This window comes from Zootoca vivipara, chromosome W, assembly GCF_963506605.1.
Source record: "Zootoca vivipara chromosome W, rZooViv1.1, whole genome shotgun sequence".
NCBI classification, from domain to species: Eukaryota; Metazoa; Chordata; class Lepidosauria; order Squamata; family Lacertidae; genus Zootoca; species Zootoca vivipara.
The window spans coordinates 3,877,719-3,895,886 of record NC_083293.1 but is presented as its reverse complement, the minus strand read 5'-3'; the positions used below and the strand labels follow the sequence as shown (position 1 = coordinate 3,895,886).

The following is an 18,168-nucleotide window of genomic DNA, read 5'->3' as shown; positions in this document are numbered from 1 at the left end:
CCCATGTGGGAACCTTATGAATGTACGGAACGTTGCTTTTTCTGAACATCCGGTCAGATCCAGACGTGTAATCTGGGGTAAAGCCAAATCAGACAGTTCTGAGGCAGACTCATTCCCATTTTCTGATTATATAAATTGGGAGAGTCATATAAGCAACTCCTACCATGACTCATTCCTCATTGCAGCAGTGCTATATAGACTCGTCATACATATTCAGTTACATATAGCAAGAGTCTTACATATGACTCTTGTAACTGCATGTCTGTAACTTGTGTTTTATACCAAAAATGCTCCGTCTGTGCTTACATAGTTATGTGTTAGTTTGCTTCTGTGGCAAAGAAATAAAAATTATTATTTTAAGAAGGAAGAAATGCCAATGATTAAAACGCTTTAAATAAACTAACTAACTAACTAAGTATGGCTAATAGCCATTGAAAGCCTCGTGAATTTGTCTGATCCTCTTTAAAAACACCCAAGCTGGCAACATCACTACATTATTGAGGAAGTGAATTCAATAGTTTTGACTATGTGAAGGAGGACTTTGTCTCTCCTGAATCTTCCCAACATTCAGAATAATATTCATTCATTTCCTCCCCATCAGGCTGGGTTTCCCTAGCCACTCTGGGCGGCTTTCAACAGAACCTTAAAAACAGAATAAAACTTCAACCATTAAAAATTTCCCTAAACAGAGCTGCCTTCAAATGTCTTCTAAAAGTTGGATAGTTGTTTAGTTCCTTGACATCTGATGGGAGGGCATTCCACAGGGCAGGCGCCACTACCAAGAAGGCCCTCTGCCTGGTTCCCTGCAATTTCGTTTCTTGCAGTGAGGGAAACGCCAGAAGGCCCTTGGAGCTGGACCTGTGTCCAGGCTGAGCGATGGGGGTGGAGATGCTCCTTCAGGTATCTTGGGCCGAGGCCTTTTAGGGCTTTAAAGGTCAGCATCAACACTTTGAATTGTGCTCGAAAACGTACTGGGAGCCAATGTAGGTCTTTCACAACCAGTGTTATATGGTCTCGGCTGCCACTCCCAGTCAGCAGCCTAGCTGCCACATTCTGGATTAGTTTCTGGGTCACCTTCAAAGTTAGCCCCACGTAGAGCGCATTGCAGTGGTACAAGCGGGAGATAACTAGAGCATGCACCACTCTGGTGACACAGTCTGCTGGCAGGTAGGGTCTCAGCCTGCGTACCAGATGGAGCTGATAGACAGCTGCCCTGGACACAGTATCGAACTGTGCCTCCATGGACAGCTGTGAGTCCAAAATGACTCCCAGGCTGCACACCTGGTCCTTCAGGGGCACAATTACCCCATCCACGTCTTCAGTCCCTCTTCTGCCCCAACTGGGCTAACAGGACGACTGGAGCACCTCCTGCTTCAATAAACAATGGATGTGCGGCAGAGGTTTTTAATCCTCTTTATTATTTCAAGCTATTTACAGAATATATACATAGGCTGTTACAAACAGCTCTCACTACAAATACACAGCATAACAGAGAGCCAGAGTACTCACAACAGCTACATAGCAATATAGCAATACCATGCCTTACTAAATTAGCTGAGTCAGGAAGGCAATTTACTGAAGGAACAGTTCCCGCCCACTTCTCTCTCTGGAGACTTTCTGATTCTCACATTGGGAGGGGTGAAAATGCTAACATACTCCCCCTTTTCAAACCGACCATTGAGAGAACTTTAACACAACTGTAATTTCTTAACATACACATCCAGTTGTTCCTTGTTCACAGCTTTAGTTAAAGCATCGGCAGGAATTTCTTTCCCTGGCATATAAGTAACTTTAACAACTCCTTCTTGAATACATTCTCTGGCGCGGTGCATTTTAATCTGTAAATGTTTTGTTTTCTGCTTGCACCCTTCTGATTGGATCAACGCTATGCAGGCTTTGTTGTCCTGATAAACTGGAATTGGACACGAAACCTTTATTCTCATATCTTGACATAGCTGCAATAACCACTCTACATTCATAAGTGATAGAGTTAGAGCATTGAGTTCTGCTTCACATGAACTCGTGCTTACTGTTGCTTGCTTCTTACAATTCCAATCAAACAAGCACTGATTGTACAGATAACACACGCCTGATGTACTCTTTCCATCCATTGAGTCACTGCCAAAACTGGCATCTGCATAGATTTCAAGACCTCCTGATTTTTGGCTTGAAAGTCTTAATCGATAATGCATAGTGCCCTTTAAATATCTAACTATGCGTTTTAAAGCTTTCCAGTCAGATACTGTGGGCTGATTAGCATATCTACTGAGCAAATTCACACCAATGGCAATGTCTGGCCTGGTACATCTTGCTACAAAACTGAGCTTGCCTAACACACTCCGGAACAATGTGGTGTCAGAAAATGCCTCAGAATTTGTGTCATGCTGGAAACCTGTGACCATAGGGGTATCTACAGCATTTGCATCAGTCAGGTTTAACTTCCCCTAGATCTTTCATGTCGAAATGCTTCTGCAATTTCTCAAGAGTGCTTTTGTAAATATTAATATCTTTCCACAGAAATAAGATATCATCAACGAAGCAAATACAAAATAGCTTTTGTTGATTACACTCTTTCACAAAAACACAAGAATCAGCCTTTCCTTGTTGGAACCCTAAAGAAAACAACACTTCAGTTAGTTTAGTGTGCCAGCAACGAGCACTTTGCTTCAAACCATATAGGGATTTTTTTAACTTGCACACCATTCCCTTTTTGACTTGCACTCCATCTGGTGGCAGCATATAAATATTCTCATCAAGAATTCCGTACAAAAACGCAGTATTTACGTCGTGATGCGATATAGTCATGCCTTCTTCAGCAGCAAGTTTCATTAAGAGTCTAACACTCTCAAATCTGACTGTTGGTGAGTATGTCTCATGGTAATCCTGGTCAGGTATCTGAGAAAAACCACGTGCCACTAACCTGGCTTTATATCTGACAACTTTACCATGCTGGTCAGTTTTTACTTTGAAAATCCACCTGCTGTCTACAAATTTCATACCTGGTTCTCTTGGAACCAATTCCCATGTCTCATTTTGTTTCAGGGATTTTAACTCAGATTTCATGGCATTAAGCCAAGGTTCAGCATCCTTTGTGGACAAGTTTTGAACCTCTTTGTAGCTGGCTGGTTCAAACACTGTATCTGAGTTGCTAGTAGTGACAGCTTTTGCAAACTCTTTGGAAAATCGCTTTGGCGGTTTTCCCTTGGTGGCTCTTTCGGACCTGCGCAAAATTCTCAGATCCTCTGGGTTCATTTCCTCCTTGGGAGAATAGTGACCCACTGTAAACAAAGGTTCTACATTTACATCAGTGTCTGATTCATCTGTCTGTTTAACTGAGGCTTTTGCACTCTGATAGTCTGTGTCAGTGTCAGATTCCTCACTAACGCTAGATTCATCAGCAGGATCTGCCTCTTTCTTTTCTGGCTTTGTGTCATCATCACCAGAAATGGGGTAGCACTGAAAAATACCAACTTTGTCCCATTTTGGGTTACAATCCATACTTCTGGTCAACCTAATTGTTTTCGTGTCTGTCATTAGCACACGATATGAACCTTTCTCGTACCCTAGAAAGATGCCATGTTGACCACATTTACTCAGTTTGTCATTTTGCAAAGTATGCACCCACACTTCTGAACCAAAAATTTTCAAATGCTTCACAAATGGTTTTTTCCTGAACAGCATTTCATATGGGGTGCAACCAATGGCTGATTGATATCTTCTGTTATAAACATAAGTAAAACACGATAAAGCTTCCCCCCAAAAGGGATTGGGTAGGCCTGAATCGTGCAACAGAGTTTTAATACCTTGTTGCAAGGTTTGGTTTACTCTTTCACACAAACCATTCATCCATGGAGATCTGGGTGTGGCAGTCATGTGCTCTATACCCTGTTCAGCAAGAAAGCTCTCAAATTGCTCTGAACAAAACTCTCCACCTTTGTCACTGTAAAAGTGACGCACCTGCTCATTGTGCACATTTTTTAGCCATGCACAAAACTGTTTGAACCTTAAAAAGGCTTCAGACTTTTTCTGCAGTACATAAACCCAAACATATTTGGAATAAGAATCAATCAGAACCATGAAGTAACGTGAGTTACCTCTAGAGGGCGCTAGAGGTCTAACCAAATCTGCATGCACCATCTCAAAAGGTTTTTTTACTTCCCTCCCAGACTTTGTACCTTTGGGAGCTTGTCTAATCTTAGTCTCTGCACAAGAGACACATTTCATGTGGTAAGGACACTTTTGGACTTTCATGCCCTCAACCATATTTTGCATTTTTGCCACTGCTTGGAAATGCAAATGACCAAACAAACGGTGATAATCATGAATACAGTGGTTATGCATTTTCTCATTCTTATCTACTGATATGTTACAGCATGCCTTTTCAGTTTCTCTATTTGCTTTAGCAGCTGCACCTGTAACAAAAGGCAATACATATAAACCATCAACACACTTGGCATAAAGAATGAGTTTGTTATCTCGAAGAATTTCGCACCGAGAGTTTTCAAACACCACTTTAAATCCTAGAGCGTCTAACTGAGAAACACTTAGGAGATTATCCTGCAAATGAGGAGCATACATAACATTGCTAACTGTTGCATTTAGGCTCTGCAAAAACACAGTACCCTGAGCCAAACTCTTAATTGACGACCCGTCTGCTTGATGAATGGCTCCTCCCTGCTTCTCCAGATGAACAAAGAGGTCTTTATTATTGGCAACATGCCGGGTTGCTCCTGAGTCGACAATGAAAAAAGAACGTTTGAGTTTTTTAGAGCAACGTGAGACCAAAGCTTTTGATGCAGCTCGTCCTTGGGGTTTTCGGACTCCTCCCCCTCTGCCTTTGAAGTTGTCCTTTTGCTTTAAAGTCTTCCTACATCGATTCTTGTAGTGCCCAAATTCACCACAAGAGTGGCAGCGTTGAGATTTCAGAGCTTTTGCAGAAGTTTCACTTTCTCCTGCTGAAGGCTTGAAAACACTCTCAACAACTTTGCCTCGATTCTCTCTTGCAGTTTGTCTGCGATCCCATTCATTCATGAGCACAGCAGATACATGATCCTCTGTTAAACGATCATTAGGCAATGTGGATAGCTGAGTAGCAACTGCATCATACGACTCATCTAGGCTATTTATCATGAGCATTGCAAAAACAGCCTCTGACAATTTCAAGTCTCGCTGGGCAAGGTCCTGTCTGAGACGTTTTAATTGAGCCAGGTGGCTGGGCAAATCGCCATCTTTCTGCAGCTCCAGCCTACATAGTTTCTTAAAAAATAACACAGTTGAGCCTGCATTTTGACGTAGATGCATATCTTTAAGTTTATTCCAAACAGCCTTTGCAGTCTCCTCATTCTCTAAACTGACCAACAAATGGTCTGAGACACTCAAAACAATTGTCCCCCTGGCTCTCATGTCTGCCTCATGCCAGGCTGCCCAATCATCATCAGTCTCATTGGGGGCATCATCCTCTATGGTATGATAAAGCTTTTCTCTTTGTAAAAGTGCCTTCATTTTAACTTGCCAGGTAGGGTACGTTTCTGGCGTCAGGAGAGGAAAAGACAGGGCCATTTGGCTGATATGTGCAGAAGCCATGTCTGCGTTTTAAATTAACAGCAAGACACTTCCCTTCGTGCAACACAAATAGCCTTGACTCTCCCAGCAACTTTACTCCCCCTTTCAGCACAATTAATTTAGGCAAACTGGAAAAGCGTCTCTTATCTTTTTGGCAGCTTTAAGCATGCCTCTCTGTAAATCAGCTTGAAATTAAATAGCTTACGACTTGGCAACGTGCAGCATCAGAACTCCGTCCAGCCAACAGCAGCAACAGCTCATCCAGGCCTGGAGACGATGTACAGCATCAGAGGAAAACTGGATCAGCAAAACCGTCCTCCCTCTCAGCAGCCAAGCAACACAGCAAAGCACGCGTCCACTGCGCAACTCATGCATCCGCACAAACCATCCTCTGTTACCATATGATAGTTTTATGAGGTTATATCCACGTCTTCAGTCCCTCTTCTGCCCCAACTGGGCTAACAGGACGACTGGAGCACCTCCTGCTTCAATAAACAATGGATGTGCGGCAGAGGTTTTTAATCCTCTTTATTATTTCAAGCTATTTACAGAATATATACATAGGCTGTTACAAACAGCTCTCACTACAAACACACAGCATAACAGAGAGCCAGAGTACTCACAACAGCTACATAGCAATATAGCAATACCACGCCTTACTAAATTAGCTGAGTCAGGAAGGCAATTTACTGAAGGAACAGTTCCCGCCCACTTCTCTCTCTGGAGACTTTCTGATTCTCACATTGGGAGGGGTGAAAATGCTAACATGTAGGGTCTCAGCCTGCGTACCAGATGGAGCTGATAGACAGCTGCCCTGGACACAGTATCGAACTGTGCCTCCATGGACAGCTGTGAGTCCAAAATGACTCCCAGGCTGCACACCTGGTCCTTCAGGGGCACAATTACCCCATTCAGGACCAGGGAGTCCCCCACACCGCCTGTCCCATCTAAATTCTAGCATGAGGGCTAGAGAAACGTTCTGCCTGTTCACTTTTTCTGCACTACGCTTAATTCTTTATATCTCTATCACTTCTCCTCTTAGTCATATTTTTTCTAAACTAAAAGCTTCAAATGTTGTAACCTTCTCTCAGAGGGGAATCATACCATCTACTTGATTTTTTTGACTGCCCTTTTCTGAACATTTTACCAGCTCTACAACATCCTTTCTGAGGTGAGGTAATGACATCATAGCATTTTTTCAGCTTCCGGTTTTGACCGCGGATCGCGCACGGGCAAAAAAAAGGGGAGCTCCGCTTCCCAAGCAATTTGCTGGTTAAAAGGGGGGTTTGCAAGGCTAAGCGACCCCCCCAAAAAGGCTAGAAAGGCAATTTTTAGCTGAGGCGTCGGCGGTTCCCCAAAGGATCTCCTGGAAACCTTCGTAAACGTCGAAGGAGGGGGAGAGACTGGGCACTGCGACGGAGAACAACTCAACCGCGACCAGCGAAATAGCCACAACCCAGCGCGATCACGAACAGTAAAACTCCTTTTAATCTAACCCCTCTAAGGCTCCCCGGGCGTGTGGATAACTTAGAAAAGGAACGGAAGATTCTTAAAAAACATCCCCCCCCCACAAATTGGACAATAAGATCAGTTAAAGAGTAAGTGGTGGGGAGCGGGAAAGAGTGGCAAAGAACTGCAGCATATTGCAAGAGACGCTGACAGGGGAAAGGCAAGAAAAAATTTAAGCGAGGGAAACAAAAGTAACAAGTATAAAGGAGCCGACTGAGTTTTGAAACAAAGTAACGTACATACAGCTATTGCAGAGCGGAAAGAGAGTTTTAAAGTGATATTGTATATCTGTTTGAGAGAGAACGATGACTTATGCATGTATATGCCTGAGTATCCTTCTTTGCTGGGAAAATTGACAGAAGCAACGTTATTTTTAAAGAATTAAAGGACTTGGAAAAGTTAAAATCAAGAGAAATAAAATGGTGACGAAGTTTTAAAAACCATGACTAAGCAGACAAGGAACTAGGGAAGACAAGAGTGACGTGGCAGTGAGTGAAAGATTTAAGGAGGACTTGTTAAAGAGCAGAAAACTGCAGCCACAAAATAACATAGTGACACCCAGTGGAAGGTACATCAAACGAATAGCCGAAAAGGGTAAAGAGAGATAGAGCGACACCACATGGAGAAGGAAAACACTACAAGACAACCAAGCAAAATGGAAAAAAATAAAAAGGCAAACACAGGTGCTGCAGCTCAAAGAAGGACATCAATGGCAGAACACGAACTGGATCTTAAAGACCTAATTTTGAGCCTCAAAAGCGACATCGGAGAAGTCAAACAAGATCTTACAGAAATAAAGAAGGAAATGAATGAGATAAAGAAGGAAATGAACGATAGAGTGAAAAGCTTGGAAGATAAAGTGGAAAAGGTGGAAGAAAAAATAGAATCTAATGAAAAAGACAAACAAGAAATGAAAGATCATATAAGTACAGCTGAGGAAAACTCCAGCAAGGTGGCCGCTATGGCACAGGAAGTACAAGAAAAAATCCAGTCACTAGAAAATTCAATGAAAAACTTCGCAAAGGAAAGAAGAGAAGGAAAGAAGGAGTGGGAAAAGATGAAAAAAGACATGGAAGAACAGAAGGCCGCCCTAGAAGCTGCACAGGATGCCCTTGCGATGCAACAAATGAAAATGAGAGAGAAGACCTTGAGATTCAGGAACATCCCAGAATTAACAAATGAGGACATTGAGAAAAGATTGACAACAGCCCTGGCAAAGTGGTTAGATCTGGAAGAATTGGACATAGAGACACGTATAGAAGAAGCTTTTAGAACGAATTCCAAAAAAGCAAAGGCAAATAATTGGCCATGTGACTGTTTAGTTACTTTCACCAATATGTGGCTGAGAAATAAAATATTAAAAACCAAAGGGAAGAAAAAATTAGTTATGGATGGAACTGAAATAGTCATACTAAAGGAAATTCCACCAAGACTGATTCATAAAAGGAAAAAATATCAATTCCTCGCTAAAGCTCTAAGATCCAAAAAAGTCTTCTTTAAATGGGAATATCCGGAGGGGATGGCGTTCTCCTTTAAAGGAAGATGGAGGAGATTTGACAATCCTGATGCAGCAGATAGATTTTTCAGAACATACTCACAAGAACTGGGAGGCGACAAAGTGAAAGAGAGCAGGGACCAAGCTCTCAAGCCAGAGGATGAAGAAGATGATATCAGCGGAGAGGAACAAGAAGGAGGAGAAATAGAAGACGAAGAAACATCAGCAGCAGAAGAAGAAGGAGAAATGAAAGAATGAAAAAAAAAGAGACTGATAATGTATAACAACAAAAGTTCTAGTCTCCGTAAAACTGCAAATTAATAATTATGAAATCTAATAATTAAATTTAATGTAAATCACTGCTTAAGAAATGACTGTATACCCTAGGAACCCCTTGTTTCTGCTTAGTGTAGTTATTTGTTCTTCTGATTTTTGTTTTTTTTCTTTTCCATTCCCTTCCCCCCCTCCCCCCTCCCCAGTTTTTTCTCTTCTTTTTTTTTCCTTCCCCCTTTCTATTTTATTTTTTTATTTTTGCTTCCTTCCTTTTTCTTCTTTCTTTCTTTTATCTTCTTTTTCTTTTTAGCGCCTCTAACGCTTCTAGTACTTTTGTTATCACCTTATAGCTTCCCTCTATTTTCCTTTAACAGAGATCAGTTTAGATTAAAGTAATTTTATAGAATTGCCAAATAAATATGAACTTTAGAATAATATCTTGGAATGTTAATGGTTTGAACAATAAGAAGAAAAGAAATAGAGTGGGACACATATTGAAAAAACAGAATTGGGACGTGATTTGTCTTCAGGAAACCCATATAAATAAAAAACATTTGAGGGTATTGAAAAACGAAAAATTGGGAAAAGAATTTATTGCGGCTGATGAGAAAAAAAAAGAGAGGAGTAGTAATTTATATTAAACAAAAATGGAACCCCGAATTGATTTGGTCCGATAGGGAAGGTAGAATAATAATGGTAAAAACAATACATGAAGGACAACAATGGATATGGGTGGGAGTTTATGCCCCGAATGGAAATAAAAAGGGGTTATTGCAAAATCTGGAGAAGCAATTAATGAAATATATAGGAGAAAAGTTGATAATAATGGGAGATTTTAATGGAATTATTGATCCAGAATTCGATAAAAAAGAGAGGGAGACGGTAGGGGAAAAAAGATTAAGACACTTCCCAAAAAAATTTATGCAAATAATGGGCAATTTAAATTTAACAGACGCATGGAGACACAAGAACCCCGTCACAAAAGAATATACACACATATCGGCACGCCATCACACGACGAGCAGAATCGATGCTATTTGGATTTCAAAAGAATTATTAATCAAAATCCAGAAGATAGAAATAGGACCCCAAACCCTATCAGATCACAACCCAATGGTTTTAACATTAAGAGAGGAATTAACAGAAAAAAGATGGAGGCTAAATACCTTCCTCCTAAATAATACTCAAATAGTTCAGGAAGCAAAAAAACATTTAAAAGAATATTTTTTGTGGAATAATAATGGGGAGGTTGACCCGCGAACCGTATGGGACGCGGGCAAAGCGGTAATGCGTGGGTATTTTATACAACAAAATGCCAATTGGAGGAAAGCCAAAGAAGTTAAGAAAGAAATGTTAATACAGGAAATAAAGAAAAAGGAAAAAGTACTATATAAAAAATACTCAAAAAAAATAGACCAGGAATTGAAAATCTTAAAGTTGGAATTTGAGAAAATGATAGATCAAGAAATAGAGCACCAAACACAATTTTGGAAATATAAAAACTTCCAGTGGGCCAATAAACCTAGTAAACTATTGGTTTGGCAAATAAAAAAGAGAAAGAGTGAGAAAATAATAAGTAGAATTAAATCAGATGGGGAATATGTTAGTAAAACGGAAGAAATTATGAATGTATTTCAAAAAATTTATGAAAAGTTATATCAAGAAGAAGCTACCCCTGAACAGGAAATTGAAATTTTTTTTAAAACAATATCGATTACCACAAATCTCAACAGAAAAAATGACACAAATAAATAGAGAAATAACAACCTTTGAAATAACAGAAGTAATTAAAACTATGAAAAAAGGAAAGGCACCAGGTCCCGACGGGCTACCATTAGAATATTATAAAGAACTACAAGAAATTATATTAGACCCTCTCAAAGAGTTAATGAATTTAATGTTAAAAAAAGGATCAATCCCCCAATCATGGACCGAGGCACAAATTATTTTGATCCCCAAATCGGAAACAGACACAGACTCCCCGGGTAATTACAGACCGATTTCACTATTGAATAGTGATTATAAAATCTTCACAAAAATATTGGCAAATAGATTGAGAATAATATTGGAAGATATTATATATAAAGACCAGGTAGGGTTTATTAAAGGAAGATTCGCTAGAGATAATATAAGAAATGTAATAAATATCCTGGAATGTCTGGAAAATCGTAGAGACAAAAAGGCAGCACTACTTTCCATAGACGCAGAGAAGGCTTTTGATAGGGTCTCGTGGCCCTTTATGTTGAAAACATTAGTAAAGATGAAAATTGGAGATGAGATGGAAAACGCGATAAAAGCAATTTATAAAGTCCAGAACGCTAATATTGTAATAAATGGAAGATTAACAAATAAAATAAAGATAACGAGAGGCACCAGGCAAGGATGCCCCTTATCCCCCATCTTGTTCATAATTACCCTGGAAATACTACTAAAAAACATAAGGGAAGATGAGGACATCAAAGGAATTAAAATTGGTAAGAAAAAATTCAAAACTAAAGCCTTTGCGGATGATATAATCATAACAACAGAAGACCCTGTAAATTGCATCCCCAGAGCAATCGACAGAATAAAGGAATATGGAAAGATAGCGGGCCTAAAAATAAATTATGAAAAAACCAAAATGCTTGTAAAAAACTTGGAAACAAATGAAAAAACAGAACTCCAGGAAAAATCGGGCCTAAAAATTACAAAAAGAATAAAATATTTAGGGATACAAACAACAGTTAAGGGGATCGACCTGATACAAGAGAATTATGTAGAAATTTGGAAAAAAATTAAGAAAAATTTGGAATCATGGAGCAGGTTAAATTTGTCATTAATGGGCAGAATTTCCCTAGTAAAAATGAATGTAGTTTCCAAGATGATATATTTGTTTCAAAATTTGCCAATATTGGGGACGAACAAAATTTTTAAAGATTGGAAAAGAGACATTACTAAATTCATATGGAACGGTAAGAAGCCGAGGATAAAGTATAAGATTATGATTGACCACAGAGAAAGAGGAGGGTATGGGTTGCCTGATTTGCAAATATATCATGACGCAGCTGCTTTAATATGGTGTAAAGAATGGATGGAACTTAAAGATAGCGATTTGCTAGACCTAGAAGGTCAAGGGCTTGGTTTCGGATGGCATCATTACCTAATGAGGGAAAAAATCGAAAGAAAGAATGTTTTTATGTTAAATATAATTAGAAGATCTCTATATTCAATATGGATAAAGTATAGAAAATTTTTTGAACCCAAGACACCTTGGTGGATTTCACCTCTTCAAATTGTAGCGGTACGTAGGACGAATATGGGAAATAATTGGCCGACATATAAATTATTATTAGAAGAAAAAGAGGGAAATTTAAAATTAAAAGAATATAATGAAATAAAACCCCATTTAAATACCTGGTTACAACATTTCCAAATTAACCAAAGATTGCAAATAGATAAAAAAAAATGGCTTTGAAAAAGAAGTATCTAAATTGGAGGAAATATTATTGGTAAGAAAGGATAAGTATATGAAAAATCTTTATCAAATAATATTAAAATGGAACACAGAAGAAGAATTAACCAAAGACTCCATGATTAAATGGAGCCAAGACCTAGGAAAACCAATTACAATGCAAAAATGGGAAAAATTATGGAAGACTGATGCAAATTATACACCAAATTATGACCTAAAAGAAAATTTATTAAAATGCAAAACAGATGGCATTTAACACCTGCCAGATTGGCTAAAATATATCCGGGTACAAGTAACATATGTTGGAAATGTAATACAGAAATTGGTACCCACATACATATGTGGTGGACTTGTAACAAAATCAAGGTGTTTTGGGAAATGATTTATAGAGAACTAAAGAAAGTCTTGAAATATTCATTCAAGAAATCGCCGGAATTGTTTTTGTTGGGAATGATACCAGATGACATCAGGGTACAAGACAGATGCTGTATAAGTTACGCCACAGCAGCTGCGAGAATATTAATCGCGAAAAATTGGAAGTCAGCAAATGTCCCAGAAATAGAAGAATGGCAACAAAAATTATATAATTACTATAAGATGGCATCAAAGTACGAACAAATCAAAGGGATTAAATCAGAAGATTCAAACAATTGGAAACTCTTTTTAAATTATATAAAAGACAAAATTGAAAAACCAACTCTCATTTCAGATATTTAAAAGCTCTACAATTAATTAAAGATTTTGGTAAATTATAGTTTTATTATATGTAATGAATGAAAAACAATAGAAAGTTATGGTATATATAATTATAAATGTTGGTAATTTAGAAAAACAGTATGTAGAGATTATACAGGGAACAATAAGGGAAAAACTCAATTACGGCTGTGAAGTCGTTGGGGAAGGGAGGGAGGGTCCATGGTGGGGATGGGGAGAAGGGAGGACAGGGTTGAATATATAAATAAGACATTTGTAACACAAAGTTATAGATGTATTTTATTTTATTGATCTTTTGTTGAAGCTGTTAAATTGTTGTACAGCTTGAATAAATCAAATAAAGTTATTTTTATAAAAATATTTTTTTTAAAAAAAGCATTTTTTCAGCTGCAAATTGCCCCAAATTAGCTACACATGAAGATATCCTATTATCTATCTTGCTTTGGAAGACGATCATCAGGCATCCGCACAACATGACCAGTCCAACAAAGTTGATGTTGAAGAATCATTGCTTCAACACTGGTGATCTTTGCTTCTTCCAGTACACTGATATTAGTTCTCCTGTCCTCTCAAGTGATGTGTAAAAAATTTTGGGCTTTGAAGAAACTCGATCTCAGGATGCAAGGGAGAAACATGCTAAGAGGAAGGCATGCTTAGCAAATCCACACCATGATAAACTCCCGCCCGGAAACCAATGTCCCCACTGTGGAAGGCCATGTGGATCCAGAATTGGCCTCCACAGTCACTACGGACCCATTGTTAAAATCGTGTTTATGGAAGACAATATTACTCGGCTACGAGGGATCGCCAAAGAAGAAGAAGAATCTATCTTGACTCTCACCCCAGTTGGCTTCATTGGGTGACCTGGTCCTTGGCTGGATTCCAGCAGCATGAGAAAGAATGGGGAGGGGGAATCTCTCTATTGACTTTCTCTACATAATGCAAAACTTTTTATATATACAGTACAGTATACATCTATCATATCTGCCTGCTATTTACATGTCCTACCTCTGTTACAAGGGACCCAGGTGGCGCTGTGGTTAAACCACTGAGCCTAGGGCTTGCCGATCAGAAGGTCGGCGGTTCGAATCCCTGTGACGGGGTGAGCTCCCGTTGCTTGGTCCCAGCTCCTGCCAACCTAGCAGTTCGAAAGCATGTCAAAATGCAAGTAGATAAATAGGAACCGCTACAGCGGGAAGGTAAACGGCGTTTCCATGTGCTGCTCTGGTTTGCCAGAAGCGGCTTTGTCATGCTGGCCACATGACCTGGAAGCTATACGCCGGCTCCCTCGGCCAATAATGCGAGATGAGCGCGCAACCCCAGAGTCGGTCACGACTGGACCTAATGGTCAGGGGTCCCTTTACCTTTACCTTTACCTCTGTTACATGTCCTACTCAGAGCAGACCCATTGAAATGAAACATGACTAATTGTCTTCATGTCCATAAAATTCAACAGGTCTTCTCTGAAGAGAATTTAGTTGGATGCAACTATGTGTATTCCCTTCCCTACCCCCACCCCTCTGTGCATCTTCCTCCAGCTAGTAGATCTCAATTTGCTGGTTTAAAAAAGACAGCAGATCCTGCAACTTGGAAGTCTTGCCAACCATGGGCTGCAGCAGTAAACCCTGAAGTTGTTCTCACACTTGTGAAAACCCTTCCTTCTCAATTTGGCCCTTCACTGTCCTTACAGAGTGACACCAGGGCAAACGAGGAACCAGCCTTACCTTGTCCACCTTCATGTGAAGATATAAGCCAAAAAGCACTGTCCCGAGCTGTGCAATAACGAACACTGCGATCAAGCTTGTGAAGGCTTTCATGGTGATGGTGAAGCCAGCAGGTCTTGGGGTTGTGGATGGATATGGCTCACCAGAGTCCATTTGTCTCTATCTCCTGAATTCTTGCGTCTCTGAGCCTCTTGAAAACCACCTCGCCACTTACTCTGCGCAAGAGAGCAACAAGTGAAGCTCTCTCTCTCTCTCTCTCTCTCTCTCTCTCTCTCTCTCTCTCTCTCTCTGTGTGTGTGTGTGTGTGTGTGTGTGTGCCTGCCCACCTCTTCCTGGGGAGGAAACTCATCTTCCATTTGTTCACACTTCTCTTCCACAACAACAGTGACAACAAAGTCATTTCCTGAATTCATCGTTTGCCATTCGCTTCCATGGGTTGTCACAAGTTCCTGGTGAGTTACTCCTCCAGCAACTTCATTCTTCTGCCCACCCACCCCACCTTTCCCCCCTCTCAGACTCCCCCCCCCCCTTCACACACACCCCAACCTCTTCCTGGCTTCAAAGAAAGAAGTCTGTCAATTCTGGGTTCAGGAAACACTAACTTCTCCACATTTCCACAGCAGTTTGCAATTTTTGTTAAGTCCTTGTGAAGATTTGGTGGCATTTTAGTATGAATCGCTCCTAATATATCCATATTTGTATGACATTTAATGTGGAGCAATTTCCCCCAATGTAGTGCATCTTCATAATTTTCACACCAAAAATATTATGTATGCTTTTTTGTGTCTGCAATTTGGAACACATTACTTGGCCAAAGAGCTGCATGACAAAATGTGGAGAATTTCATAGAATGGCTGTGTTTCAGGGGCCATATGGTTTCAGAAAATGTGAATTTGCTAAGTTTGCCTGGATTCTCTTCCCCTTCCCCCTCCTTATTTATGGCAGCCTTTTCCAACATGGTGCCCTCCATTTGACTCAGTCAAGGTTGATTGATCAACATTGGTGATCAATCTCTTCTTCATCGTATCTAAAATAAAATCACAAGTGGGTAGCATTATTGCCCCCATCCTGACTCCATTCATGGATGCTGGGGGCATAAGAATTTAAGAAGAGCCAACTGGATCAGGCCAATGACCTGCCTAGTCCAGCATCCTGTTCTCACAGTGGCCCACCAGATGTATCAATGGGAAACCATCAAGAAGGACTCAAGCAGAAGAGGATTCTTCGCTCATGTGGATTCTAGTAACTAGCATCCAGATTCATTACCCCCTTCAACCACAGAAGCAAAGCATAACCATCCTGGCTAGTAGACATTGATAGCCTTCTTTTCCATGAATTAGTTGAATCCTCTTTTAAAGCCATCCAAATTGTTGGCCATGTCTCCTGTGGGAGCAAGTTCCCAACTGTGCACTGTGAAGGACTTTTTATCTGCCCTGAACATTCATTTCCATTGGATGTCCACAGCTTCTGGCGTCAAAAGAGGAGAACGATTTTCCTCTGTCCACTTTCTCTGTGCCATGCACAGTTTTACAGACTTTTATCGCGTCACTTCTTGCTCACGTTTTCTCTAAACCCAGAAGTCTCAAATGCTGGCAACTCCACAGGGGAGTCGCCCCATCCTCTTGGCCATTGGGGTTGCTGTTTTCTAAGCTTTTTGCAACTCTACCATGACATGTTTGAAGGAAGGCAACCAGAACTGTACACAGTATTCCAAACATGGTCACACCACAGATTTGTAAAAAGAATAGGGTGATCCCTCACATATCTTGATAACAGATCCAAAACAGGGATGTGTGGAAATAAATAGTTACCCTATCAGCCTATCTGGAGGGCATCAAGAACAGTAGCTGACGACTGATATAAATGACAATGGCAACTAAATAGCTGGGGGGAGATCCACTCTGATGTTTATACCAAGCAGACACAACCATGATTAAATCTTGTCATCGCTGCTAAAAAAAAATGCAACAACTAAATCACATTCTTATCTGTTTTTCTTTTTTCTTCTTTGCTAAATTTGAGATTTAAAAATGTATTTAAAATGAGTACTGCTAAATGGCTCATTTTTACTTTGCCTTCCTAGGCAACTGCAATTGATGTAATAAAGATACAGTAGTTTGTTTCACGGTGAAATGAGCTATATTAGTTCTATTAGACCAATTGCTTTTGAATAGTTTGCAGTGCTTTGTGGCATTTTGATTGATCAGCTGTTTTGTTTTGTTGTTTAAGTTTGTTGTGTTTAGATTCATTTTAATATAGCTATGGTGCATTATGCCTTCAAGGCCTTATGATGAAAATGTGGTCCAGAAATATTTTAACAGATAAATAAGTACACACACACTAAACAGCCAGCAAAGCTTGCAGTAAATAAATAACCCTCTGTTGTCTAAAAATAAAATAATTTTGATTCAAGTTTCAGAGTTATAATCCCTGGAGTCCTGTGGGAAGAAGGATTGGTTGTTCTCTCTCTCTCTTAAAAAAATATATTTATCAGAATTTTTTAATTTTGCAAACTTTTACAGTCACCAAATCACATATCATACACTTGACATCGACTTCCCCTCCACCCCCTCCATGGTTTCCTTTAGTTACCCTTTTCCACTGTATATTCTAATCAATCCCTGGTCTTTTGCTTCTCAGTTTCTCTCACTTAACCCTATACTGCTGATCTAAATGTACTAACGTCTTAATTTGCTTCCAATGGTGGTTGTTTGTTTTTTTATTTAGATAATCTAAGTATATTTTTCCAAACTTCCTTAAAGAGTCTTTCTTCCCAATCTCTTATTCTATTAGTTAATCTGGCCATTTCTGCATATTCCATCAGTTTCCTCTGCCATTCCTCCTTTGTTGGTATTAGACCCTCCTTCCATTTCTGAGCATTTATGATTTGGGCTGCTGTTGTGGCATACATGAATAGAATTTTCTGATCACTAGGCCTGAGGAGAGTCCTGAAAGCTAGAGCAGTTGGCCCCTGAGGTTCCCCACCACAGACGTTTAGTGTTAAGGGTAGCTTCATGGAGAACGCATTGCAACAATCAGATCTGGAGACCATTCTTCTTTGCCATGGGGAACCAACAAAGCCATTGGCTACCGTATATGCAAGCCTTTCCTGAATTGATGACCCTAATGCCAAAAAAGGGGGAGAGACTGTGCCTTGCCACCATGCCAGCTTAGTGCTGCTCTCTGCTGAGTCAAGGTTCACTGAGTCTAAAAGGTGGGAAACCACAACAGTAGTTAGTTACGCACAGGAGCTGAGGTTTAACACCTTGAGGATCTTCAGCCCATAATACTTCATGATGCTGACTCACAAGACCTGTTCTAGTCTGTTCATGGGAGAATTTCTTGTAACACTTAGCTAATTATGGATAAAGCCTATGTAAAACAACAGCAGCGTAGCTCTTGAGTCATGCTGGAAAGACAATGCATATCGGCCAACGAAA

The 18,168-nt window shown here is 39.9% G+C and overlaps 1 protein-coding gene across 1 annotated transcript in view; it reads right to left on the bottom strand.

Annotated features, from left to right (window-relative positions):
* CD40LG (CD40 ligand) overlaps window positions 1–14,924 on the bottom strand; it is a 49,188-nt gene extending 34,264 nt beyond the window's left edge. Inside the window, exon 1 of the mRNA XM_035112714.2 lies at window positions 14,729–14,924. Coding sequence (XP_034968605.2) covers window positions 14,729–14,881 — 153 coding nt within the window. The 5' untranslated portion in view covers window positions 14,882–14,924. The remainder of the gene's footprint in view (window positions 1–14,728) is intronic.
* Between the last annotated feature and the right edge of the window lie 3,244 nt (window positions 14,925–18,168).